General features: G+C 38.2%; 1 protein-coding gene and 1 long non-coding RNA gene across 2 annotated transcripts; both read left to right on the forward strand.

Moving 5' to 3' along the window:
• The first annotated feature begins 19,149 nt into the window (after positions 1 to 19,149).
• Positions 19,150 to 19,941, forward strand: LOC141822770 (uncharacterized). The gene is made up of 3 exons (XM_074710101.1): positions 19,150 to 19,291; positions 19,400 to 19,765; positions 19,930 to 19,941. The coding sequence occupies exons 1-3, from the start codon at positions 19,178 to 19,180 to the stop codon at positions 19,939 to 19,941; spliced, it is 492 nt and encodes a 163-aa protein (XP_074566202.1). The 5' UTR covers positions 19,150 to 19,177.
• Positions 19,942 to 25,495: 5,554 nt separating this feature from the next.
• On the forward strand, positions 25,496 to 27,687 carry LOC141825155 (uncharacterized). The gene is made up of 4 exons (XR_012601485.1): positions 25,496 to 25,739; positions 25,802 to 25,868; positions 26,153 to 26,231; positions 27,227 to 27,687. It is a non-coding gene; the product is annotated as an uncharacterized LOC141825155 (long non-coding RNA).

A 27,687-nucleotide genomic window follows, 5' to 3' on the forward strand; every position in this document is an offset into this window, starting at 1 on the left:
TTTGACCATCGATTTAGGACAAATAATCAGAACATTTTCGATAAAGATGGAATAATCTCCAGGAGCTTCTTAAGCTTCTACGAAATTAACCAATGGTCGTCGGACGACCAAGGTTTGATTGGTCGCGATTAGACAACTTTTCACAAGAGTTATCAATCGTGTCTCCTTTCTGACTTAATCTTCCTTGATGAACAATTCATCGGAGGTCACCAGCCGACGACAACTCTTCACAAGAGCATCGACGGACCGGTTGAATACTGAGCATCTCCCTCTCCCACACGACCGAAACAGAACAGTAGAAGAACAAAGGAAACTAGGATTTTTCTAGCTTCATCTCCTGGACGAAGAATGATGTCTATTTTCCGCAAGCGCACGGATGTCGTCAAGTAATAATATCGATCCACAGGGATTTGTTTAATCACCAGACGATGTGTGATGTTTAGTTATCTAGACGAAGTAGGTCGATCAAATGAGAGAATTTGCTACGTGAGCTGACGAGAAGTAAGGTTGGCTAGATTGGGATTGGAAGAAATCTCGAGATAATGGTTTCCCCACTTCAACGATCAATCAGAAGATAAGCCTACCCTCTCCATTAACCCTTACTGATGTTTTGACGGATTCCCCATGTTTATCCTATACTCAATTGAGGGCCCCTTTCAGGATCTTCCTCAGTTGTACTTACCTAAAGCAATTCTACCTTCGTTGGCATTCGAGCGTAGGTGATCATAATCAGCTAAGAGGACCTGTCACGTGACCTCCGCAAACCTCCCTAGTCCTACTGCCGCTTCAGAGTACAATCGAATTGGGCAAGCTCCATTTAGTACCGGGATTGTTCATGAGAATTTCTCTTAGGACCGAACTCCCTCCTTCATAACAAGTAACACAGGTGGTCATAATCAGCTAAGGATACTGTCACACGAATCCCGCAAACCTCCCTAGAATATCTTGTCACTACTTCTAGAAGGAACAATCCTAGATGATATTCAGAGTTCCGGAAATAGGGTTCACCGTTACGTATATCCCCTAACTTCCTAAGATAAACAAGACTTTTCGCTGAAACCACGTCAACACCAGATCGGATTAATGAAAGAAGGCAAGATATCAATCAAAATCAATCATCAAAAGGGTACTCCCAAATCTCGAGATTAAGTAAACTACTCCATAAACGAAAGTTCACAGCAAGACATTACGATCGAGTTTAAGCATCCAATCATCCTTTACAAGAGGTTACCAATCTAATCTCTCGCTCCGATGTTGCCGATTCGTCCAGATGCTTCCTTCCCAGGCGTTCCTCCTCCAAAAACCCTCCTCCAGCCGTCAGGATCCCCCTTTTCGTTTTCTTTCGCAGCCCTTTTATAGCCTTGCGTGGTTTTAAGCACGCCCGTGTCACACAACACGGTCTGGGCGTGCTAAACTCTGAGCGGAGAACGCAGCTTTACATCTGAACGGGCAGTCGACACGGCCGTGCTAAACAGCACGGCCCGGGCGTGTTAATCTCTGGGCGTCACACAGCAGCACTCTGAACGCTTCACAGCAAACAACACGGCCGTGCTAAACAGCACGGCCTGGGCGTGTTGAGCTCTGGGCAAACAAGTCTGGCCAGCTCCATTTGGTCGGCACGACGATGCTGTTTACCTGTCAAGACAAAACATCACACAAAGACATGTATCCAAGGAGAACGGAATAATTAAAGAGGCAAAAGCATAAACCGCCAAATAGAGTGCAATATCCTATGTTATGCTCATGAAATGTGGCCAAATCAATGCTAAATAATGCTGATGAACGCACATGTTCTCAATGCATCACGCATGAATATAATCTCAATTAAGAAGCAAAAGAATTAGAGTGGATCATAATTTCATTTTTATCTCTTTCAGTTCTTGTACAGTTCTCCATTGGTAAATAGTATAATATATGTATATATATATATATATATATACATATACATCTCTGTATCATTCTATTCATTTATTATTATCTGAAAATCAGGTGACATTATTATTATTTATCATTACCAATAATCTCAATCTGATCAAATATGATGAACATCATCAACATTTATATACTTAATTAAAAAGTGCATAACATGAGCTGATATCCTCAGAGTGTAGAAATAACTCAGATATATGTAGGCTAACAGCCTCCTCAGAATATACTGTCGCATACGTTATCAAACGTACGGGCTTTCTCTCTAGCCCTCACCGGTGGAAGACAAGTTAAACACTGACCGTGGCCTCTGCTCTACCACAATAATATGTGATCGATCAGTGCTCTGGACCGAGGGCTACATCACGCAACCACTCCTCAGGTGTACGGTCCAGTACTCTGGTAAAACTCTGATGTCAAGTCAGACTCTTAATTAACACCTTTGAATATTTAATATTTTCTCTTATCTCATTTTTTTTGTTATATCCTTTTCATTAATTGTCATCAGTATTACATTCTCAGTATGTATATTCATCATTTGGTCTAAACGACCAACTCGAATCAAATCACATGTTGTTTATTCAGTTATGTATCATAATCAAGTCTACAGGTAAAGGTAAGTATCCATAGGTAAAAGCTAAGTATCAACAGAATGAAATATTACAGTAAGAATTAAAATAGATCAAGCAATATTAATGATAGGTATCAATAGACAGAGTAAGTCAGAGTGTATATGAAAATTTTAAAAACACCCTTTTCCATTTCAATTACCCCCAGATGAATCCCATGGGTGAACAGGAAATAAATCAATTATTTTTACCCTTTTATGATTTAATTATTTTAACCCTGTTTCAGTATTTTCATTATCACTTTAATCCCCTCTTTAAAATAGGTGTATACATATACATGATCAATTTTAATCTAGTTATTCATGCACAAAGGTATATACGAGTCAAAGGACAGAAAGTACCCACTTTCATCTACCAAGCTCCGAGGATTAGCAGATCAGCGTGCTCCACTCGAACCAGTATCTACATATAATATTAAAATACTCAAATAATCAAATATTACCCAATCAAAGTAGTAACCCAACTCTAACCATTATTATGTTTTTGATTTTTCGCACGCACAACCTATTGTTCCTCTTGAAGGAAAACTGTTCAGCATTAACAAAACCTAGATCAACCATGTCATCATTCACCGAACTCATTGCCACCTATCACTTTTCATGCACTGTAGTACATGAGAAATGAAAGTCATAGGATAAAAATTTACACAACACCATAAACTGTGAACCCATTTGTAACCTAGAAAATCATTAAACTCCAACTTAGTTTCCTTGCTTTAGGACATGCAGGTCTTTTCAATATATATATATATTTATATATTTTTTCCTTGGAAATCAACCACGGCTGGGAATATGGCAGTAATCAATCAAAAATTTAGAAGATTACCGAGGAAGGGGAAGACGCTGTTGAAGGCTGTGCTCGTCTCTCTTTCTCACGCCGCGGCAGAGGATTAACCGGCGACTGCAGTAAGCAGCAGAGAAGAGAAGAAGAAGGGGAATCACTCATTTGCTCCACGCGACCACGCGACATGCAGTCGGCAGCGGCGTTGCAAGCGGTAGGCGGCAACGTTACGGTTAGGGCGAGAGGGGCGATTTCGGCTAGGCGGAGGCGCCGAAGGGGTGGTCTCGGTTGTGGAGGAGGCGGCTAGGGTTAGGAATGGCTAGGTTTCCGCCTCTCAACGCTTTTAAATCACCCCTTCCGTGATTCCGAGAAAATCGCGAAATCGTGTCTCACGACTTTCTTTTTATTTATTTATTTATTATTATTATTATTTTTTTACCGATTCTAACACCTTTTATTTTTCGTGATTCTCCCACGTCGTCGGCGCTGAGGCCGGTAACACTCATGCCTCTCCTCCTTCCCGCAGCGACGAAGCAGTGGATGGTGGCCGAGAGAAAATGGCGTCGGGATCGGCCGCTGTGCTCTCGCGGAAGAAGCGAAACCAGCAAAAATCACAAGCGGGGCTTTTGGTGCATCATCCTTGCTTGCAGCCGGAAACGGCGGGGCTGGATCGCAACCCTAATGGAGGCGCAATCGCGGCCACCAGGCGACGTCACAGTTGGCAGGCGATGTCACGCTACGAAGAAGAAGCGGCGGCACAGTGCGCAGAGGAAGACCATGAATAGAAACAAAATCACAATTGGTATTGTATTGAGGAGCTATAGTAAAATCGTGATTAGGATTTTACGGCGCGCTTGGGTTGAACCGGAGGAAGGAAAAACAACCCAGACTGAATCGAGTTCAGCCCATATTCACTGTAGCGAACCAGGTTGATTCTTGGTGCGCTTGGTTCAATAACCAAACGAGCTCCGATCTGACCCAAATCAATTTTGTTCAATTCGTCTTCATTAGACGAAACTTCTCATAGAATCCGTTCTGCCAAAATCTCTTCCATCATGAACCAAACCAAGTTGGTTTAATTTGATTCAAAACTGAATCATTTGGTTCACTAACCAAACGACCTCTGATTTGAACGAAATCAATTTTGTTCGTTTCGTCTTTATAAGATGAATTCCATCATATTGTCCTTTGTCCAGTCCAATCAGACTTTATTTCTCTCATTATGAGAATCTAATTCTCAAACTCGTTTTAAGTCCTTTAGAGAACTTGTAGTGCGTGTGACCCAATAGGTTCCCGGTTATGTTGGTCGTCCATAATTAACCATTAATTATGGAACGATCATGAGTGACATCTAGTAGTACATCATGCCCCCAATTGATCAAAAAATCAACGATTGATTCCAGAACAATTCTAAACCCTTCAGCAACTACACTGAATCGTGCATCGTTCCTTTCACAATCTTATACCCTGCTTGGTTCAAGACATGATTTATGTGTCGGTCCCCACTAGGCTGACTACGTCACACCTAGCCCAAGCTACTTTTTTGTCCTGTGGATTCAAGTTACTTGTATATGTGTCCAAGAGTACCGTACTTTTAACATGTAATGCTTTGACCAAAGACTTTTAGTAACAATCCTGACAAGCGACCGCAGGGTATACGTCTCTTTTTTCAAGGAGCAGTAAATTCTCTGTGGGTTATTCAAATACCTTTAGACACTTCAACTTATACCCAATCATCTCAGGTCCACACCTTCTCGGAGATGCTTGCTTAAGATGTCAAAGTATAAGCCTCTATGACCAAGGTGACTTGAATACCGCAAGTCAAAGGAAACTCACACTTAAGCTGTACTGAGATTTTCATTGCCATATGTATGGAACCATATGAAGTCTGAAGCACGTCACTCCAATGAACTAGTTACCTTTAATCAGCATTCACATTTAACTCTCAACATCCAATGTCTCTAACAGTGAGATCGGTTGCTTGGCTAACCAAGGAGTTTAAACGTGCTAGTCTCGACAGAATCGATGACGTCCGTGCTTATCAATTCCTCGACTAGTGATAATTTCAATATATTCATAATTGCACATGTAGTGATGCTCACGAGTTGTGATCCAATCATAAATTCTCTCATGCTATGAATCGTATTGCGGGCATTCAGTATTTGAGTTTAAGATCCAATCAAACACATACAATGTGCACTTAAGTAGTGAATTACTATTTATCTAATAAATAGTATAACTGTAAGGCGATTATTTTAGGACACCCCTCAAATTTAACACTAGAACCCCACAATAAAATGAAATAGTTGAAAGCAAAAATAAAACCTTACAAGAAGCAGCTAGGACAATGCTAAACGAGTATAAATTAACTAATAAATTTTGGATTGAGGCAATAAGCATAGCACGCTACATACAAAACAGAATATTAATCAATAAACATCATAACAAAACTCCTTATGAAATATATTATAATAAAATTCCTAACCTAAATTATTTAAAAGTATTTGGATATAAAATGCACATATTAAACATAAAAGATTACTTAGAAAAATTTACATCCAAAACTACTCAAGGAATCTTTCTAGAATATCCAACCACTAGTAGGGCTTATAGAGTGTATAATCAAGACACATTAATAGTTGAAGAAACTACCAATATAGTCTTTGACACGAAAAATTCTCAGTTAAACAATAATCAACCTAATGAGCAAATTGATAATCAACAAAATCAAGAAGAAGAAGAATTACAACCAAATGCAAGTGAAATAGAACCTGAAGATAAATCTGATCCAAATCTAACTGAACCTGACCCACCAGATCAAATTCTGAGTGATCCAACCTTAGGAGTTTGAACTAGGTCAACAAAATCAACCCTTAAACCCTAAACCCTTAAACAATAATCAACCTAATGAGCAAATTGATAATCAACAAAATCAAGAAGAAGAAGAATTACAACCAAATGCAAGTGAAATAGAACTTGAAGATAAATCTGATCCAAATCTAACTGAACCTGACACTACACAAGCACCAAGATTTAGAGTCAGTCACCCACCAGATCAAATTCTGAGTGATCCAACCTTAGGAGTTTGAACTAGGTCAACATATAGAAACTTAAGCCAGATAGCATTAATTTTCAATATTGAACCAAAGACCATTGGAGAAGCTCTACCAGACCCTGATTGGATAATAACTATGCAAGAAGAACTAGCTCAATTTGAAAGGAACCAAGTGTGAGATTTTGTTCCCAAATCAAAAAGTAAATCCATAATAGAAACCAAATGGGTCTTTAGAAACAAAACTGATGAAAAAGGGGAAGTAGTAAAAAACAAAGCTAAGTTAGTAGCTAAAGGGTTCAGTCAAGTTGAAGGATTAGACTATGATGAGATTTATGCACCCGTAGCTAGACTTGAATCCATAAGAATATTGTTAGACTATGCGACTCATAAATGATTCAAGCTCTACCAAATAGACGTAAAGTCCACTTTCTTGAACAGGTTTATAAAAGAAGAAGTCTATGTAGGACAATCACCAGGGTTTAAAGATAAAGATTATCCTGATTATATCTTCAAACTCAAGAAAGCCTTGTATGGACTAAAACAAGAACCTAGGATATGGTATGAAAGATTATCAACATACCTAATCTCCAAAGGCTTTTACCAAGGACAAATTGACCCTTCCCTGTTTATTAAGAATGTAGACAAAGACTTTTTCATAGCTAAAATTTATGTGGATGATTTCATTTTGTATCAACTAATGCAAAGTTTTTGATAGAATTTGTAGAATTAATGAAACACGAGTTCGAAATGAGTTGGGTAGGTGAACTACATTTCTTCTTAGGACTACAAATAAAATAAACCAAAAATGGTAATTATATTATCAAACCAAATACACAAAAGATCTAATAACAAAATTTGGAATGGAACATTCAAAAGACATAAAAACACCAATAGCAACTAACACGAACATTAATAGTGATCTAAAAGCAAAATAAGTAGACTTAAAATATTATAGGAGCATAATAGGCAGTCTACTATACCTAACTACAAGCCGACCTGATATTTTATTTGCGGTAGGTATGTGTGCTAGGTATCAATCAAATGCTAAGGAATTCCACTTAACTGTAGTAAAAAAGAATACTAAGATACATTAAGGAAACACTTAATGTAGGAATGTGATATCACATGAATGGTAATTTTGACCTAGTAGGATACTCTGACTCAGATTATGTTGGTTGCAAATTAGACAGAAGAAGTACAAGTGGAGGATGCCAGTTCTTAGGTCCATGTCTAATTAGTTGGTATAGTATAAAGAAATAATGTGTTGCAATATCTACAATTGAAGCAGAGTACATAGTCATGGGTGAATGTGTTACACAACTACTTTGGATGATGCACACATTAACTGATTATAATTTGAAGTATCATAATACCGAGGTATTAATTGATAACATTAGTTAAATAAATTTAACCAAAAACTCAGTTCACCACTCTAGAACAAAACATATAGAGGTTAAACACCACTTTGTTAAAGACCATGTAGCTAAAGGAGAAATTGTACTCAATTATGTTGAGTCCAAATCTAACTTAGCTGATATATTCATAAAATCTCTACCCAAATATGAGTTTAACACAATCAGAAGGCAATTAAGGTTGTGCTTGGTAGAATAAGATAAAATATTTTTTAATTTTTAAAAACTCATGTTTTTAAATCTATTATTATCTAGTTTTTCAAACTGTTTTAAAAAGTGTATTTTAAATTTGTTTAAAAAACTTAGTTTCAAAATTTAAATTCAAAAGTAAGAAAGAATGTTTTAGTCTAGACTTCTCCCCTAGAAATCATCAAGTTAAGTGTTCCTGCTTAGCACAGACTAACTGAAATAATACACTTAAACTTGACTAACTCGGTCAAGCTACTATCTCTTAGTAGTCAGCTAAAACTTAAGTTGGGCATGTGCCCAAAGAGGAGAATTTTTTTTGTCTAAGTATGTTTTAATTATAACATGCTTGGACTCACACCTATATACATTTTTACTTATTTTTTTATTATGTCAAAAGGGGAGAGATACATATAATTTTAATTAATTTCAAATTTCTTGAAAACTAAGTATTAAATTTTATTCAAAAGTTAAAAAGGGACTTGAATGGTTTTGCATCGAGTTGATCAAAACTAAACCATATCAAGTTTAGGGGGAGAGAAAAATAAAATTGATTAATTTCACAAATTAATTTTTACCCAAGTACAATTCAAGGGGAGTCTTAGAAACAAGGGGAGTTAGAAAATTTTTGTTACATACTGCATTAACATATTTCATTACATAAATGTATCAGTTATTTTCTTTCAAAATGAAAAATATTTTTTTCTTAACTTGAAACTTGGGTTACCATAATAAAAAAAAGGAAGATTGTTAGTGCAGGGAGCACCAGATGATCGAACCTTAGTTTTGATAATGACAAGAGGTTCAAGTTAAGTATGTGGTGTTTACTAATGAGTTGATCTAAGTGTGCAGGTAGCACAAGAAAGTCCTAGTTGAGGTTAGGCGCAGATAAGTCCTAGTAAAGACTAGGCAGTGGAAGTCCAGGCTGGAGGCTAGACAGACCTAACTTGGAAGGTGATGCGGTGTGTTTGTATGAGATTTTATTTATTTACTTTTATCCCTTTATTTATTGTGTCACTTACACCCATCAAAATTCGTTATTTATTTTATTACCAGACCCCTATTTATCGTTTTAGGTAGTATAGAGAGGTCCGGGTCGTCTCTCTCGGACTCAATGATGTGGAGTTATTCTAGACCGGGTGTAGGGGGCTTTTATTATGTTTTATTTATTCCTAACTATCTACAACTTTATTTATTTACAATTAAATAAACAATCAATAAAAGAATCCTAAATATACATCATATACAATTTAGGTTAAATCATACAACATATCTACACATTATATGTACAACACATACAATTCCTAATTACAACATTAATCACAATACAAAATACACAATACATAAATCAAAGCTCCAACAAATTATTATATGAGTCCATTTATTCAACATGTACAATTAAACAACATGAATTCTACTTATATTATTTACCTAACCGTACAATATCAACTCTACATTAAGTATAATACAACAATTCTAACATACAACATTCATTTCATACAACCATGAATCTAACAAATCCTATACATGTTACAATCATTACAATGAGCCAACTTATTAAACTTAATATTATTCTAGGATTACAACAACATAATCAACACTACATGTAGCACATACATCATGAATTACATGTACACAAAATACAACAATACATACACAACATACACTACACAACATGTTCAAAATACTTTATTCATCACATGAATCAATTTCAACATCTCACATGCTTCCTACATCATTTACAACCAAGCATTCCATAGTCTAATTCATGACACAAATCCAAGTCATTTTATTCCATGGCACATGTTAACAAAACAAGTTACAATTTTGGTACACAATTCTAACCACCACTACATGGTATCACCAACACAAATGAATTAGAAATAACATGCATTCAATCCAAACTAAAGCCTTTGCTACAACAAATCGATCGGTTACACCTTGTCTAATTTCTCCCATCACAACAGAACATGCTTAGATCATTATTATTCCTAAACAAACATTACAATCCATTTGATACAACTTGTTTCACAATAAAATTTCATCAAAACCTATCATTCAAACAGCACAACCATCAGATCATATCATTCAACAAATTCATGTATCAACTCAAAATTCAAATCACAATCCTTCAACAAAATATGGGTCATTAACAGAAACACAACAATTCACAAAGCGGGAGTATTTGATTTCCACAGCTATCAACAGAAAACCCAATTAGCATCAGAAGTTAAGTTTGAAATTGAGGTTGGAATTAAGGTTAGGATTACAATTAGGAATGAACAATCAGTGTTACAATTAGTTCACAATTAGGGTTAAGCAAAACTATTTATAGAGAAGGGGATTTTTGGTATCGTAGGTGAAGTAAATTCAGAAAAAAACCAACAACAAACCAGATTAACCAAAACAGAGGACAATGGATGACTATGGGTAGGAATTAGGATTCTTCCCTCTCCAATTCGGCACAGAACAGGAGAACATCAACAATCTCCGGTTGATAGCATCCACGGGACGACGGCGTTTACTGGAAACCCTCACAGAGCGGCGTAATCGGAGAAGACGTAGGCGGATCCTCAGACGCTAGTCTAACACCCTGCTGAACCACAAACAAAATATTAGGAAGAGGAACTGGAAACCGACCCTTACCTGGTCCATTTCCGGTGACGGCGGCGGCGAAGACGACGGAGTCCTCCACTGAACCACAAACGGAGTCCGGTGATTCCCCGCTGAACCACAGACGAGGCCCGACGATTTCCGACGCTTCTGAGGAGGTGGATGAAGGGGTTGTCGCCGGCTGCCACCGTTGGAGCAATCCACCCACAACAGAGCCGGTGACAGAGGAAGGAAGAACGACGTTGATGCTGCAATCGGAGGTGGCTGCTGGCCTTTGCTTTGCGCTGAGCAGAAGGAGGAAGGGGACGGCGATGCACACGGTGGGGGCTCGAGACCGCGGCGACGACGAGGAGAAGAAGGAGATGAACAATACTCACGATTTTGGGAGCACTGTAGCTTCCCAAAGTCGCGAGGAACCCCCTTTGAATCACTGAACCGGCGCCTATTTAACGTTGCTGCTGAACCGGCTTGAACCGACTGATTGAACCGGCGCTGAATTAGGGTTTGGGTGGATTGGGCTTTGATTTGGGTTAATGGGAATGGGCCGGCTGGAATCTCTTTTAAATAGGATTTGGGCTGATCAAATAGGCTTTGGGTTGAATCAAATGGGACTTGGCTGGTTTGAATTGGATTTGAATCCCTTTTTACCTGATTAAGTCAATTCTGATCTGATTTGAGCCCAACTCGAATCAATTTGATTTTCTCTTCCAAATTGGTCCTCCAAAATTATTATTTCCATCCTAATTTTTTGCAAAAATCGAAGACCACAAAATTAATATCCATAATTGCCTAAAAAATCATAAAAAATAGAATGAAGGCATAAAATTCATCCAAGATAATTATCAGCCCAAAACTACAATTTATTGACAAGAATTATAATCAATATAGCCCACTCTAACCCTAATTGACCCGGTAAAAATGCCAGTTATCAGAAGGTTAGGTTGGAAGTCCTGATATGGAGGACAAGGCAGGGAGTCTTGGTTGATCAAGTGCACCAGGTGGAAGGGTGGACTAGATATCTAGAAGTGGAAGTCTAGGTAGGTCAGGTAGACCAGATGTCTAGCAGTGGAAGTCTAGGCGGGTTAGATGGACTAGATGTCTAGCAAAAAATTTTGGGGGCCAAGGATCGAGGCTAAGCAGAAGTCTAACAAGTTTGGAGGACTTGGTTGACAAATAAGTAAATTCTCCCTAGTGGGTGAGGGTGTGCTCCCAGTAAGGGAAACAGTAGGCTTCGATCTGACCCAAGATTTTACTGAAAATCTGAAGTCAAGACCAAAATAGTTGTGAAACTGTTGAACTTTTTTGTTAGACTTTGCTTTTGTGCTAACTTGTAATGTGATGCGTGTTCCGCAAGTATACGGAATGTCGCCAAGTAATAAAAAGATTGATTCCACAGGGACCGTGGAATTAGTTACTAACCTAGCACAATAAGAGTGGAGAGTTCATAGGAAATAGTTTGGTGTGGGGGAGAAAGAGTGTTCTAGAGCTCCTAATCCTTAATTCGGAGAGGGAGTTCGACTGTGACAGAATGTGGGAAGGCGATCCTAGGACTTTGGATTCCTCGAGATATTGATTGATTGACTTGGATCCTCTACCATTCCTCAATAATTGCACAATTGTAGGGATTCTAACCAAATTATCCAATTAGACCTCGTCAGACTTCCTCGGAATAAATCAATGGTGTTCTAATATGTTACTATTGTCGGTTTGAGATGATTCTAGATAGCCTAGTTTATGGCTTTCCCACTGTCACTTAGGCGCCCCAGCGTACTACTAGAATCCTACCCTCTGTCACAGGGTATCCGTTTAAAGACCTCTCCCCAACAATGAGTAACTGTTAGTTATCCCTCATAAAGACTCCTTATAGCCTAAGCAATTCCTCGGAAGGTCCAGTTAAAGACTTTCCTCCTGTCACGAGGCGTCCCGAGTGTACGATCCTAAGAATTCCTCAAACCACAAATAATATATACCCTTATAGATTCATACCATTCACAAGCATATCATCAAATAAGTATAAGGCACAAATCCACAAAGCAATTATACAATCATATCATAGAACATGGTAGATTAACAAATCCAAAGTTACAATCATCCAATAACCCCGATTCCTCCTACATCCTAGAATCTGGAGGACTACTCCATATCGGGAAGGTTACAATACGGAGAAGAAAGTAAAAAGGACATCCTATTCCAAGAATCTAAGAAGAAAACAAGAAATAGGACTTATCGATGAGCTTCTTCTTCTCCGGACTGCAATCTCTGCGAAGGTGAGGCGTGGAGGTGATGGAGTGTCCGGACGTATGAATGGATCGTCGAATCTAGCTCCGGAATGAGGCGTCGATGCCTCTAGCACGCTTCGGTGGCTCTCTAAGGTCTCCCCCCTTTTTAGGGCACTTAAGGGGGTCTATTTATAGGCCCCCACGAAATTGCCCTATGAACAGCCAGGCACGCCCCCGTCACACGGCCGTGTCTGGGAGACACGGCCATGTGTGGCCGCCCTACTGTGGTGGAGGCATGACCGTGTCTGTGGGACACGGCCAAGCAGAGTTGATGTTCTGTTGGGAGGCACGGTCGTGCTTGTAAGGCACGGCCAGAGGCAGACTCTCCTCTGGTGGGAGACACGGCCGTGTCTGGGGGACACGACCATGCTTTGGCGTGGCTCTGTTGAGGAGACACGACCGTGTATGAGAGACACGACCATATCTGGCTGCTGTAGGAGGAAGGCACAGGCGTGCCTTTGGGGCACAGCCTGGGCTTGTTGAGCTTCTGTTTGAGGGCACGCCCGTGCCCTTAAGGCACTGTCTCAGAAGGTGATAGACACGACCGTGCCTGTGAGGCACGGCTCTTTCTTGCCATGTCTTCAATTAGTACTCTATTTCGCCTGTTTAGCTCCATTTTCCGTCTTGAAACACACAAATACACGAGCAATCCTCTGAACTAGAAAATAGATAATACAATGTCAAATGCACAGATAAAGGATGTAATATACGCAAGATATAGCATGAAAAGCAAAAAGATGTGTGAATAAAGTATAAGAAACAGTTATATATCCTACGCACATCATAATGCAAGAAAGGAGGGGCTGAAACTTTATGTTCTGAGTGCCTTTATTTGGATCCAGGTGCCCGGATGGGTTCCAGACGATTGGATGTCAGCGAAATGGGGCTAGCAAAGCAGTGAGGTGGTAGAGTCCCATTGGTTGGGACATCTCAACTTCTAGGCACCTGGATCAGTTCCAGGCACCCCGAATCTAGATAGGCGTTACGGAGTCAAAGGTTCATCTGTAACCTACACGTCAGCATAGAGGCGCCCAGAAAGGGATACAGGCGCCTGCATATGCTGAGTTAGTAACGCTAATGGTGGATCGATGGACAACGTGGAGGCGCCTAGAAAGACTTCCAAGTGCCCGGATAGCCTAATAAAAGAGGCTTGAGGGAGACCACTTTGGGCATCATTCTACAGACAAGTGACGACCGTCTGCATGCGAAGCATCGACTAGGAACGTCATCGTAACGTCGAAGAGCTACACAAGAAGTCGACATCTTCACTCCTTTGGTAAATTATGTTTTGTACTTAATTTTCATTAGGACGGTATCGTTATTACCGATCCTAGATTTTGTAATCGCTAACTCCTTTTTGTAAGAGGAGAGTTATATAGTTGATTGCCCATCAGAAACGAGCATTTCATTGTGGATTTTGGAGTAGCAGCCTGTGGCTCTGAACCAAGTAAGTATCAGTGTGCTCTTTCCTTGTATCTTTTATTATTCCATTACATTCTACACTTCTCTGATCACAAGGTTTTACAAGCATTTTATGAAATTCAAAAATGCTACTGTTATCAAAATAACTTTAGAAATCTTATTCAAGTCCAAGATACAAGTCCCTATTTATATAGGGGTTTTATGGACCTATTCTACGAGACTTATTCTAATAAATATAATTTTATAGCCAATACTCCCTTCAAATTGGAGCATAGATATTAATCATGCCCAACTTGTTACAAAGATAATCAACTCAGATCCCATTTAAAGCTTTTGTGAAGATGTCCCCCAATTGTTCTCTAGTTTTTACATATCCTGTAATGATCAAGCCTTGTTGAATTTTCTCACGAACAAAATGACAATCAATTTCAATGTGCTTAGTCCGCTCATGAAATACGGGATTCGATGCAATGTGAATTGCAGCTTGATTATCACACCATAGTTTTGCTGGTATTGAAATTTTGAGTCCTACTTCAGTCAACAATTGATATATCACTACAAGAAAATCGGTAATTAACAACACTCAAAAGACATCGATTTTATGCCAAAACCGATGTCTTTTACTTTTTTACAACGGTTTTAACAAAAATCGATGTCTTTGAGAGGTTGATTGGAGCCTACGACAACGGTTTTTGGAGGCTACAATAACGGTTTTAAAACCGTTGTCTATGTCCGCTATTTTGGGACTACAACAACAGTTTTTGAAGACTACGACAACGGTTTGAAAACCGTTGTCTATGTGTGCTTTTTTGTAACAACAACAATGGTTTTGGAAGTTATAACAACGATTTAAAATCGTTGTATATTTTCACTTTTTTCTTTCCCTCTCTCCCCCCAAATATTTTTACATCCCGCTGATCTTCCACTGCGCGCTTCCAAAACCCCTAAACCCGACTTCCACTGCGCGCTTCTAAAACCCCTACACCAGGGCCGGCCCTGGCCCAGGTTGGGTTAAGTTGAGGTAGGGTTACGATTCCTCCGCACCGCTTCAGTTCTCGCACCACCCCTTCTCGCGTCCTCCCCACCGCCTCTTCTCGCGTCCTCCCCACCGCCCCTTCGTCTTCGATCGCGTCCTCCGAACCGCACCGGCATCGCGTCCTCTGAACCGCACCGCCCCTTCGTCCTTCAATCGCGTCCTTCGAACCGCACCGGCACGGCGGCACCGCCCCTTCGATCGCGTCCTCCAAACCCGCGAACCGCACCGCCCCTTCAAGCTTTGATCGCGTCCTTCAAGCTTGAAATCGCGTCCTCTACACCGCCTTCAAATCGCGTCCTCCGCACCGCCTTCAAATCGCGTCCGCACCGCAAGTCTTCAACCGTGTCAAAACCCTAGGGAAGGGCCTTGTGATCCTCTCACTTTTGCCCCATCTTCCCCTGCCGACAGTGCTGAGTGCTCTTGCGGCGTTGCCTTGGAGGAGTAAGACCCTAGTTCTAGACAAGCAGTTGCATCTTCCGATCTTTTATTTTTTCCTATTATAATTTTGTGAATTGAATACTATGTTTGCGCTACACTATTAATTTAGCAAGGCATGAAGTAAAAAAACTTGATCTTAATATGACCAAGCAAGAGTTCTAATAACCTTTTTACTGGTTATTAGAATCATTAGGTAAGTAGATTTAGGATTTGTGTTATTAGGATTGTGTTAAATGGCTTTAGCCCAAATAGTTTGCATGGAAAGGATTATTTATACAAGCACTTACTATCACATGTCCTGATTGATTCATTCTCTACAAAGAGAGCTCTATTATTGGTTAGTCATCCAATTCTATTATCCATTTATTTTCCAAATATTATAGAAAGTAGAATTGTAGAATTGAGGGGTGGTCTTCACCACCACATCTTCATTATACTTGCAATGAAGAATCTCTCTTGCCAACTTTATTTCATTGAACATAAAATCTATATCTTTTCACTAGCAACCCCTATAATCTATTTTTTTTTATATTAATCCACTGTCAATTCAAAACAAAGGATGGTCAAAGCTTCATATCATATATAAAGCTTTCAGAACTTCCAATCCTTAGGCGAGCGCAATAACTTTGATCTGTTTAACATAGGATAACAAACAACATAAAAATATATACCAGATATCTAAACCTTGAATATTAAATGGCTGTTCTTGGTCATACATGCGGATCAATCCTTTACGTTGAGGATATACATCTAGATGCCAAATCGCTTGGGGTAACAAGCAGTGGCAGTTTATTTATTAAATATTGTGGCATATACTTTCCACCCAGTATTTGTTTCTAACTCTCTTAAGCAATCATTAAATTTGCAGTTTGTTGATGAAGCATGCCATCAAATTGAGAGAAATGAACGTAATGTCAGGCAAATAGGAGTTTTATCCTATATTCCAAGGTACATATTTAAAATGTAATTTGGAAATTAATAAAGAAAGATAACTTCAGCAAGTCCCATGAAGTTTATTGCATGCTAACCCACTAGTGTTTTCCTATTTGCTATTAGATCCTAATAACCTTTGCCATTTGCCAAAATTTAGATGTTTGCTAAAGAATATATTACAGATTAAGATACAATGAACTGATTAAAAATGGAAAAGTTGAACTATGAAGGAAATAGAAATGGTAGACACTAGGCAAAGTGATTAAATTTAATCCAAACAGCAGAATGAAGATACAACAAAGAAGCAAATGCAGATGAATAACATATAAACATGATAGTCATGTAATCGAAAGAGTCTCCTAGACTTAAAACTATAGGATTCAGTTTTTTAATAGTACTCATTAATTTTTTGTAAAGCTATTCTAATTTATTTGTATTTAGAGTTTAAAATCTCAAGTAATTTTGGTCTTTGACCCAAAAGATATGATTTCGGTATGGTATCATGTTCTAAAATGGTTTTATGTGTATGCTTTAGTTTTGGTTGATTATATTTGAATAAATCGATCACGTTGATTCTTAAGTGTATTATAGAATGCCTCCCAGAGTGTAGCAAACATGTCTTAAGACTCTTCAGTTCCTTTTGTAGGCTGTTAATATTATGTGATAACTTTGCAAAAGTAATGACTTTGCAAACATGTCAAAAATCATTAGCATCATGGTTTGATCCACCAGCAGAGTAATGACTTAGAGGATTGGTTATTTGTAGGATGTTAATATTATGTGATAACTTTTCATTTAGTATTATTATTTCATCAAGGTCATCCATAGTCCTCAACATGCATAGATGATACCTTCCATATGCCTTCAACATTTTATCTTTTTCCTTGTCCTCAAGAGGGCAACGTAAAGTACTTAACAAATCATCTTCCCTGGAGTTGCCTCATGCTTCAGCTATATTATCAGCTAATAGAAATATGCAGCCTTGCAGCTGATTGTTTAAGAGCATGGAAACTATATTTAAGCTTTCACTTGTAAGACACACATGCATATTAACTATCAGATATAATTTTTCTTGGCTTTATCACTTTACTTGTTCAACAAGTTCTAGAACCCTTTAGTTGTCACTTATTTTTCTTCTGTTGAGTTAACAGAGTATGATCTATTGAACTAATGAAGAACTACTGGGGGAGGCAATAAGTATCAGATTCCTTTTTTGCCTTAGGAAGCTTAAAGCTTCAATGATGCTTATCATTCTCGGCAGGTGCTGCAGGAACTGTTCTTGATCTATAATTTTAACATTATACTCTCTGTTATGAAATGAAGTGGTTTGAAGTGCTAGATGGGTTAATTGGGAAGAATTGGAGAAACCTTGGATTAGCTTTTAATTGCACCTTTCTCTTATTTGGATAAGTCATTCTGCTCAATAAGATCCAAGGTAAGCTCAAAATAAAAATCACTAAATATTTTCCTTCTTTGTTCCAAATGAAATTGAAATGTGGTGGGTGATATAACTTATTGTACATTCATACATTCTTAGGTTTTTGAACATCTTTTGTTATCTCATACATTAAGCAACTTTATTTTATTTTATTCCATGTTTTTTGTTATTTCATCTTTTTCTTGTTTGATTTTTTTCTTATCCATTCTGATTCTATCAAGTCTATTGATCTGATGCCTGATGATACTTAATATTATTGAATGTCCCATATTTGGGAGTTATAGTGATGCTTTTCTAGAATGCTAAATGATATATTTATTCATGTAACTTGTAGGTTTTGGATCACCTGGTAATTCAGAAGTTGAATGGTGAGGGTAGGCTTGAGAAGAAAGAAACAAAGAAAGGATGTAGGTTCACGATAAGTGTTTCTATATTTTTGATTCTTGAACTGTACATAGCTTATTTGGGTGACGAAACTTGTGGAGCTTTCATTACTGATGCTTACTTTATCCGAAATTATTATCATCCCTACTATGCAGCTCTCAGATGGTGAAACTTAGAACAAATATATCTTCCAACTCACAGCTAGAACTATCCAGAAGCTAATTAAGCTAATTGGCACCTTCTCTCAATGTGGGTTCTTGTTGTTAAGTGGATCATAATTGTTATGTTTTCAAGTTCAAGTTCAACAATCAGAAAGCTGTTGGTTTAATTACAAGGACTTGCAACATGTTGGAGTCATAATTTCACTTATAGGAATTTTCCCTTCATATATTGAGTGTTATGTTGGCATTTAATTGTTTGGTATTGAATGGGAATGGGATGCACCTGGCAATGATTTCTTGTTTTCACCTTTAGGAAACTTTTGTTTTTATTTACTTATGCTCTTTGCGTTGTCATTGCTCATTTAATTACTTCTTTTCTTTTCTTAATGTGAAAGTATATTAGTTTAATATCCAAGTCCTTTTACTGTTTTATTATTATTTTTAATCTTTTTATGCAGATAAGCCATGCCCATAGTTGGACTTGCATGGACCTTTATGTTTTTGCTACACCATATCGTGTGACATGGGATTACTACCGTTTGTCTCGGAAACATACTCTTGATTTTCACATGTGGGAAGGGGAAGCTGAATATGAATATGCAAGTTGCTTCATCAGTTTGTAAATTGCAAGAGAAGTTACATTTTTATTAACAAAGTTGTTAGCCTCTGTTCTGCTATGTTGTTTATGGTTCTATTTTGCAAACCAGGTGAAAAATCATGGAGTGTCAATTTTTCTTATGGAATCTGGAATGATTGGAACTCTTCAGGCGTTGTGGGATGTCTTTCCTCTATTTACAAATACTGGATGGGGTGAAAGTTCAAATCTTGCTTTCCTTGAGAGGCATATGGGAGCTACATTTGAGCAACGACCTCAACCATGGATTTCAACTATCAATGTTAATGATATTCACTCAGGAGACTTCTTGGCTATCTCAAAAATTCGTGGACGTTGGGGTGGATTTGAAACTTTAGAAAAGTGGGTCAGTGGGGCCTATGCTGGCCACACTGCAGTTTGCCTAAAGGATTCTGAAGGAAAACTTTGGGTTGGTGAATCAGGTCATGAAAATGAGAAGGTTAGATCTGATTTATTGTTTTCAAATTCTAAACTATTTTATGAATCTTTGCTATCATATTTATATACATATTCTTAGCTATGCCAGACACCACATGTGATTTTAACCTATGAAATTCTATACATTGTGGGTGAAGAACAACCTTTAATGTGCCACTTATGCAGTTAACCGCATGAATTTATTGCTTCATTTTATGTAACACCCCGATTATTTCTCCCTGTTTTAGGAATATTAATTAGATGTAAAATTATAATAAAAGATTTTTTTTTAAATGATAGAAGGGAATTTGATGAAATAAAATAAGTAAAAAGATTCGTCTTTGCAAGACGAATCCAACAAAATTTGTTTGGGTCAATTTAGAAGTCGTTTGATGGCCGAACCAAGCGAACCAAAATTTAATCTGGTTCGATTTGAGAAATTAGATCCCGGTTTAATCGGGATTTCTTAACCCCGAAGTTAGGAGTACTGTGCACTCCTATTTATAAAATAGTTTTTTATTTCCGCCCGCTGCCTCTTCTCCGCGCGACCCGCGCACGAGCCGCGTCCGCCCGCGCGGACTGCGTCCGCCGCCGCCCGCTCCCGCCGGCGGAAACCTCGGAACGGACCGAGAAGGAGGCTATAAGAGGAGACCGCAACCCAAAACCCTAGCAGCCGCCTCCTCCTCCTCTTCCTCTGCTCGCGCCCGCCGCGACACGCCGTCTCCCCTCTTCTTCCTCTTCCACCGAAGCAGCGCCGGCCTGTCTCCCTTGGGTTGCCACCGCCGCCCGCGACGCCCTCTGCTCAGCACCATCGCCAGCTCGTCGATTTGCCGCCGGCCGCGTGAAGACCAACTCGCCGCCTCCTTCCTCTGTTCGACGCCCTGCGCAGCCGCCGCCGCTCCTGCTCCGCCACCGGTCAAAGCCGCCGATGCCGCCTCTGTCACCGCCGCGTTCCACTGTGCATACACCGCCGATCTGCCCTGCCGTGGCTCTGCCCTGTTCGGCCTGGTTCACGCGAGGAAGAAGAAGAAGAAGACGGGTTTAATAATTAATTAACTGAGTTAATTAATTAAGGTAAGTGAATTGATTACTAGTTAAGCTATTAATTAATTAGTTGATTAATCAGTAAGTTAATTAGGTATAATGATTCGGTGGATGAAGGTAGATTAATTAGTGCTTAACATTATTTGATTGGTAAGTTAATAAGGTTGTTCATCTATATTGGTAATTAGGATATTTAGGTTAACTAATGTAATCGAATTAATTGGTTCATTCGTTAAGGTTAATCAAGTAATGAATGTTGATGTAATCAATGATTCAGAAAGTTAATCTAGTTAATTGGGTTATAAACCTAACTAATGATTTAGTTAATCAGTTTAATTAGTTAGTTACTTGTTAACCTAATTAAGTAGTTAATTAGTGTGATTAATTAACCCGTTAACTAATTGATGTTCCATTAATCTTAGTGAATTGGTTAAGTTAGGTTTAGTGGTGAAGGATTAATGAAGTAATCAAATTAAATAGATAAATTGGAAATAGTAAGTAGATTTGGGGTAAGATTAACTCTTGACCCAATTGAGTAATTAGATTAGGTTAATGATTTCGATTAAGTTATAGTTATGATTTTGTTAGGTCGCGCGAAGAAGGTGCTGGAGCACCTCGGAGAAGGTCTCCGATTTCACAAATATTAGCAGTAAAACTTAGTAAGCGGACAAGGTAAGTACATTTCTCACCTGCAGTATGAGTTGTTCCGTTACTTTCTTTATTGTTTCCACAATATGATTTGATAGAGCATGCATAAAGTATTCTTTCCATGACATCATTTTAAGTTAAAGCAAGTGTAAATTGTTTCTTCCAAATTGCATGATATAAGAAGTATAAGAAATGTATTTTACTTTTAAGAGGCGGGTATCGGGCCAAAGGTTCGCCCATCGAGAACACTTGGTACCAGGATTCATAAACTTTAGTACTTAGCCTGGAGGTCTAGAGTTCGAATCCTGGGGAAGGCAAAAATTTACTTCCAGGGGTGGAAAGTCCAGATGAGTAACGACACGGTCGACGAGCCGACGGTCGACGGTCGACGACCACAAGGGTCGCCAAATGGGCCGCCGAATGGACCGCCAAATGGGCTGGGCCGAATGAGTAACGACACGGTCGACGAGCCGACGGTCGACGGTCGACGACCACAAGGGTCGCCAAATGGGCCGCCGAATGGACCGCCAAATGGGCTGGGCCGGGTCGTTACAATTCAAACGTATGACTTTCAATTATAAAGAAGCTAAGAAATTTTCTATGCAATACAAATATTTCCATGTTCAGGTAGTTTCTGCTTAAGTACATGACTTCATAACTACAAGTTATTTCCTGTTTAATTACTAAGAAAGCATGCAATGATTTCCGTTGTTTTGTGAGATTAGGTATGTACTTACTAAGCTTTGCTTATAGTTGCATTCCTTATACTGCAGATAGAGGTAAAGAAAAGTGTTAAGCAACGGGAGGCAGCAGGAGCAGTGTTCGATGTGTGTGGCGGCGGAACCGCGGATTAGAATAAATAAATGAATAAACACCTTATATCAATTATGTATTTTATATCAATGGCTTCCGCATGCATCGTAAATTGAACAGTTGTTTTATTCCGTTATAAGAATATTCCTTTTGATAGAATTTATCTATTGGATTTTCTACCAATAATTTAATAATGATAAGATATACGTAACATCCCCCTATTAGAAAGGAGGGTCGTTACATTTTAGCACTTTAATACTTTGACCTTTTATACTTTGCCAATGCAATATTTTTCATATTAGTTTAATGATGAACTAAAAAATAATCTTGATTTTTTGTTTTTGGTACACTTCTGTTGACTTGTAAGTTGAAATTATTGAGTTTTTTGAGTTGTTGGATTATGTCGAACTCTCATTTTTTTTACAGCATTTTTCTTGAGTTTTGTTTTGCAGCCAAATTATCAAACAAATAATTGATGTTATTTTTCTTCAGCTCTTCTGTATCGCCGAGTCAGCTAGCAAGATTTCACAGGGTGAAAGCTTCAGCTCTTCTCTATGGCCGAGTCGGTGAGACTGTTACAGAGAACTACTGCGAGGACTGGATCTGGTCGGAGTTGTGTGTGATCCCTATCTAGCTAGTAATAAGAGTGTTATTTTTGTTACAATTCTACGTATAAACAAGTTTGTCTTCAATAAAAATTAATTTTTTGATCATTTACATAAATTTGTGATATGTAATTTAAATATGGATTGAAAATATAGATCATATGAGAAAGAGCTTTAATGTTGAAAATATAATGATAATTTGTGATAATTATAATTTTTTTAAAATATTAATGACGGAATTAGCGACTGAAATTTGAATTCGGTCGCTAATTTTAACGATCGAATTCAAAATCGGAATTCGATCAAATTCGATCGCTAAAATTAGCGACCGAAATAAATTTCAGTCGCTAAAATCAACGATCGAATTCAAAATCGATCGCTAATTAGCGATCGAATTCAGATTCGGTCGCTAAAATTAGCGACCGAAATAAATTTTAGTCGCTAAAATTAGCGATCGAATTCAAAATCGGTCGCTAATTTTAGCGACTGAATCCAAATTCGATCGCTAATTAGCGACCGATTTTGAATTCGATCGCTAAATTGAATTATGACGAATTTTTTAACAATTTTTTTATCGGTCATTAATCAGATTTAGCGACCGAAAATTCGATCGCTAATCGTGAGTATTTTTGTAGTGTAGTGTGTTTCAATAATTCTAAATGAAGGATTTCTAACAAAACAAAGAGAAATATCAACAACGTTATAAATTTAGCATATAGTATTTGAACATGTTTTCAGTGCACAGTAGAAGTTAATACAGCAGTTGTTAGAAGATGATAATCTAATAAAGATACAGTGAAAGTGCAAGATAAACCTTTATATATCCACATGGCAGAAACTACTCTGAGTACAGAAATAGTCATCTACATTTAGCTTCCTAGCAAAATCTGCAACTATCTTGCAAATATAAATAAATGCAAGATCAAGATATAAGCAAATATAAATAAATAATATAGAGTAATTTATGATTCAAGGCTGTCTCAACAAAATGCAAAATCAAGATAAGTTGTGGAAACTATTACTGTGCAAATGTAAGCAAATGTCTCACTTATCATTTTCTCTCATCTTTTCTTGATCCAAATCACCTTCTGAGTTTGAGTAATCATTACTTGGGATCGTAGTTGAATCCTAAGGAAGAATATCACCAACTTTTGCAGAAGAGATCTTGAACTTATCCAACCCCCCTAATCAGGACTTCTTTACCTAGGCCCCCTAACCAGGACTTCCTTGTCCAGTTCTCCAAATTAGGTATTCCTTTACCTAGCCGCAACTAGGACTTTCCTGTGCTACCTGCATACTTAGTTTAGCTCATTAGTCCACTTTACAGACTTAACTTGAACCCTTTGCTATTATTAAAATTCATGTTCGATCATCTGATACTTCCTGCACTGCATGAAAAATATATATATAACTCTATATTGACTCATGTAGAGTTTGACTATTTTAGGTTCATGTAAATATAATAATTGCATAGGGTCCAAGGAACACATAAGGGTATTTGTTTATCAATTTAGATTAGTTTGAATCTATATAGTAGTTTTAAACAAAATTATTACATCTAAATTACTTAAATTGAAAAGGAAGTAATAGCAACTCTATAAGGTTCAAATATTTAATAAGAATGTTTAATTGGAAGCTTATACCAATTTCATGTAATAGTTTTACTATTACATAAGCAAAATTGCTACATTGACCTAAAATATCAAAGTTAGAAAAGAAGACATAGCGACTTTATACCGTCCAAGAAACACGTAACAATGTTTGTAAACTTAAGTAACTTCCAGTACCGTTGAGCAATTTTGGAAAAAACTATTATATAAATCTAATGTTGGATAAAAAAAACACTAGAAAGACTTAGATCAGGGTTTTTAAATCATTGATTGAAATACGTAGTGTAGAAGATTCATTTTAGAAATGGTTTTAGCAAATCATAACACTTTAAGTTCATGGACTATGATTTGTTAGGTATGTCACTCCTTGAAACCATTATATTTTCTCCTTTTATAAACCTTCCAAAGATAAAGACACCTTTATGAAACCATTTTACAATAAAGATATAGAAAATTATACAACAAAAGAAAGTAAATCACAAAAAACTTGATATACCAAAACAACAACAGAATAAAATATAAGCAGAATCTAAAAAATACAAATAAATAAATTTAAACCGCATAAATCCAGAGTGTGGTTGCAACCTCTGAGAATATTATGGAGGAAGTACTGAGATGAGCTATGAGAATTTTGATGATATGGTCGAACAACTTTGAGTACCCTTTTATAGTTATTGATCAATATCCACTAGCTGACTGAATGTTGATGATTAGTCAATTGCTCCAATGGTTGGATCATCAATTATGTGCAACAATAATTAACTGATCTATATTTGCCTTTAGTCAGTTGTTTCTTGTTTATCAATCAACTGCCTTCATCAGTCAACTCATGTAAAATATCGAAAATCTAGGGGTAAATCGTAAATAAATTAAACCTAATAAATAAAAAGGGGTTAGGGTTATATGTTATTGGCTTAATGGGTTATTAGCTGATGGATCCTAAATCTACAACCCGTTAAGAAACTTATAAACTCATCGCAATGCTGTTCTCCCCAAACCGCGACCAAATCCTCTGCTTCCGCCGCTTCTCTGTTTTCTCCTCATCTTCGCCCGACGCCACCTCTTTTCTTCTCGCGTCGTCTCTCCGGCCGAAGCCACCGCCGACACCGCCGCTCCCCTCTTCCTTCCTCGCGTTTCCTTTTCCCCATTGCTTCGTCGCCACGCCGTTGGTCGCCGCCGCAGAACGCCGACGCCGTCTGCTGCTCGCGGTCGCACCCTGCGTCACCGAACCGGAGAAAAGGGGATTGGAGCTAGGTTTTCTTGTCTGGTTTCTCGGGTGAGTTCTCATTAGGTTTTTCTCGAGTTTACTCTGATCTTAATCAGTTTCCTTCCCTATAGTGTGAAATCCTTGCTTTCGGCCAAGAAGAAGAAAGGGGAAAAGTTAGGGCACGGCTGGATTCTTGAGGTAAGCCTTTGGAACCAATTCTTGTAGCATCTCGTTGTTCTGTTCATGGAAAGTAGGTTCGATCATATTAGGAATCTTGCTAGATTTGACATAATGGTAAAATCCTTGTAACCGAGGCTTGTAGGATTTGTTCCATAGTATGGCTCATGGTTTGGATTTAGAATGAATGTCGATAAAGGGAAAAGTTAGATGGGTTGGACTAATTTAAATGTTGGATTAGGATTTACTTTATTGTAAATTCAATGTGGTGGTATACTCAGTATTGTTATGCTACTTGATTTCAGGACCGTGACTTGATTGGTCCTATTATACACGGAGTCTGGATATTTTCTGAGGGGTTTTATTTACGTTCGTCGGATTCAGGTGGGTACTCCTGTGCTTGGTCAACACAGATCCTCCTTTTTGTAATGCATGATTTCCTTTTTGCTGCCCTTATTGCATTGTTGCCTACTTCGCTATTTGCTATCATTGCTTGATACTTACCTGTTGACCTTTATTTTGATCTGTTGTTATTTTGTTGCTACTCTTGCTATCCATGCTAGTAATTAAATGATACCTTACACCTTCGTTGCTTGATATCTGTTGAACAACCTCCTATTGAATTTCCCGTTGTTAGAACAGTTTAACTGTCGTACCATTGACTCAGATTGACTTCCCTTGATACCTGTTGAACATGCTAATCGTCTGTAGATATTTCATGTAGGAATGATCATCATGCATTCATGATAGTTGTAGATGTTGCGGACAGCATTGTTGGCTGTTCTTGTAGGCTCTGGCCCTACACCGTGTAGTGGTGTGATCAGTGGAAAGAGCCTACTTGCACTATTGTTGAGTGCAACCAGGACTGGCTATATAGCCCTCCTGTTACACTGCCGCTCCCCACCAGATTACGGTGGTTTGTATGTTGGAGTCTGTGCAGTATGTCTTGTCTGGCCCCTCAGTTCACTGTGCTCTGGGAGGGTGACTGGGGAATGCAGAGTGCGGACAGAGACTTGCATTTGTTTGCGTTGGTTGCCGTGTGTTTTACATGCATTGTTGGTAGGATTATTGCATAGTTTAATTTATGCATCTGATTTCGATTGTTGCACTTATTTGCTATGTTTGTTGCATTTGTATGACATTACATACATGCTCACATGTACTGATACTTATCTCTATTCCGTAGCACGATTCTTTCCTTATTATTCTTGTTGAGATACCATGCTTGATTTCCATGATCTCTGTTATCTGTTTATATCTATACCTGGTGATATTGTCTATCTTTCTGTTTATCTGTTCATGCACATTTATCATTTTGTATCCACTGAGCATCTAATGCTTACTACCCAGACCCTGGGGTTACTTTGTTTCCTCCCCAGGTAGCAGATAGGTTTACTGGAGCTTGGAGGTTCAGTCGGCTGGTCCCATCTCACAGCAGGAGGTTTTCTGTTGGTTTGTCGTTGGTTTATCGTTTATGGTATGGTTTATGTACTTGGACATGGATTTATGTTTTGTGGACTTGTTTTGGTCTCTTGGAGTTTTTCCATTTCGATGTTCGAACGTAGTGTGTGGAACTTTGTGGTTAATGGTTTTAGTATTTCGTTTGCATTTTGTTAGTTGATACGACCTTGTAGGTCTTATATTATGTTTGTGTGGTATAGTATGCATGTGTAGTGGTTGTATGGCCGTGTAGGTCTTTATTGTATATCTGTTGATTGTTGTGGTTATCTATTGGACGTGTTGTCCTTATTCCAGCCGCCTGTGGCTGTGTATACATGTATGTACTAGGGGAATTGTCATAGTTACTGGGAAGATGCTGCCGAAATTTTTCGGACGGCCT

This window comes from Curcuma longa, chromosome 1 (genome assembly GCF_044706935.1).
Source record: "Curcuma longa cultivar G26 ecotype Majalengka, Jawa Barat chromosome 1, ITB_CL_G26_1.1, whole genome shotgun sequence".
In the NCBI taxonomy this organism is placed as follows: domain Eukaryota; kingdom Viridiplantae; phylum Streptophyta; class Magnoliopsida; order Zingiberales; family Zingiberaceae; genus Curcuma; species Curcuma longa.

Bases quoted from the DNA above. Each gene is read 5' to 3' on its own strand.
- LOC141822770 (XM_074710101.1), top strand. From the start codon at position 19,178: ATGGACCTTTATGTTTTTGCTACACCATATCGTGTGACATGGGATTAC. The intron at 19,292-19,399 runs GCAAGTTGCTTC...TTTGCAAACCAG, and splicing joins GGGAAGCTGAATATGAATAT to GTGAAAAATCATGGAGTGTC.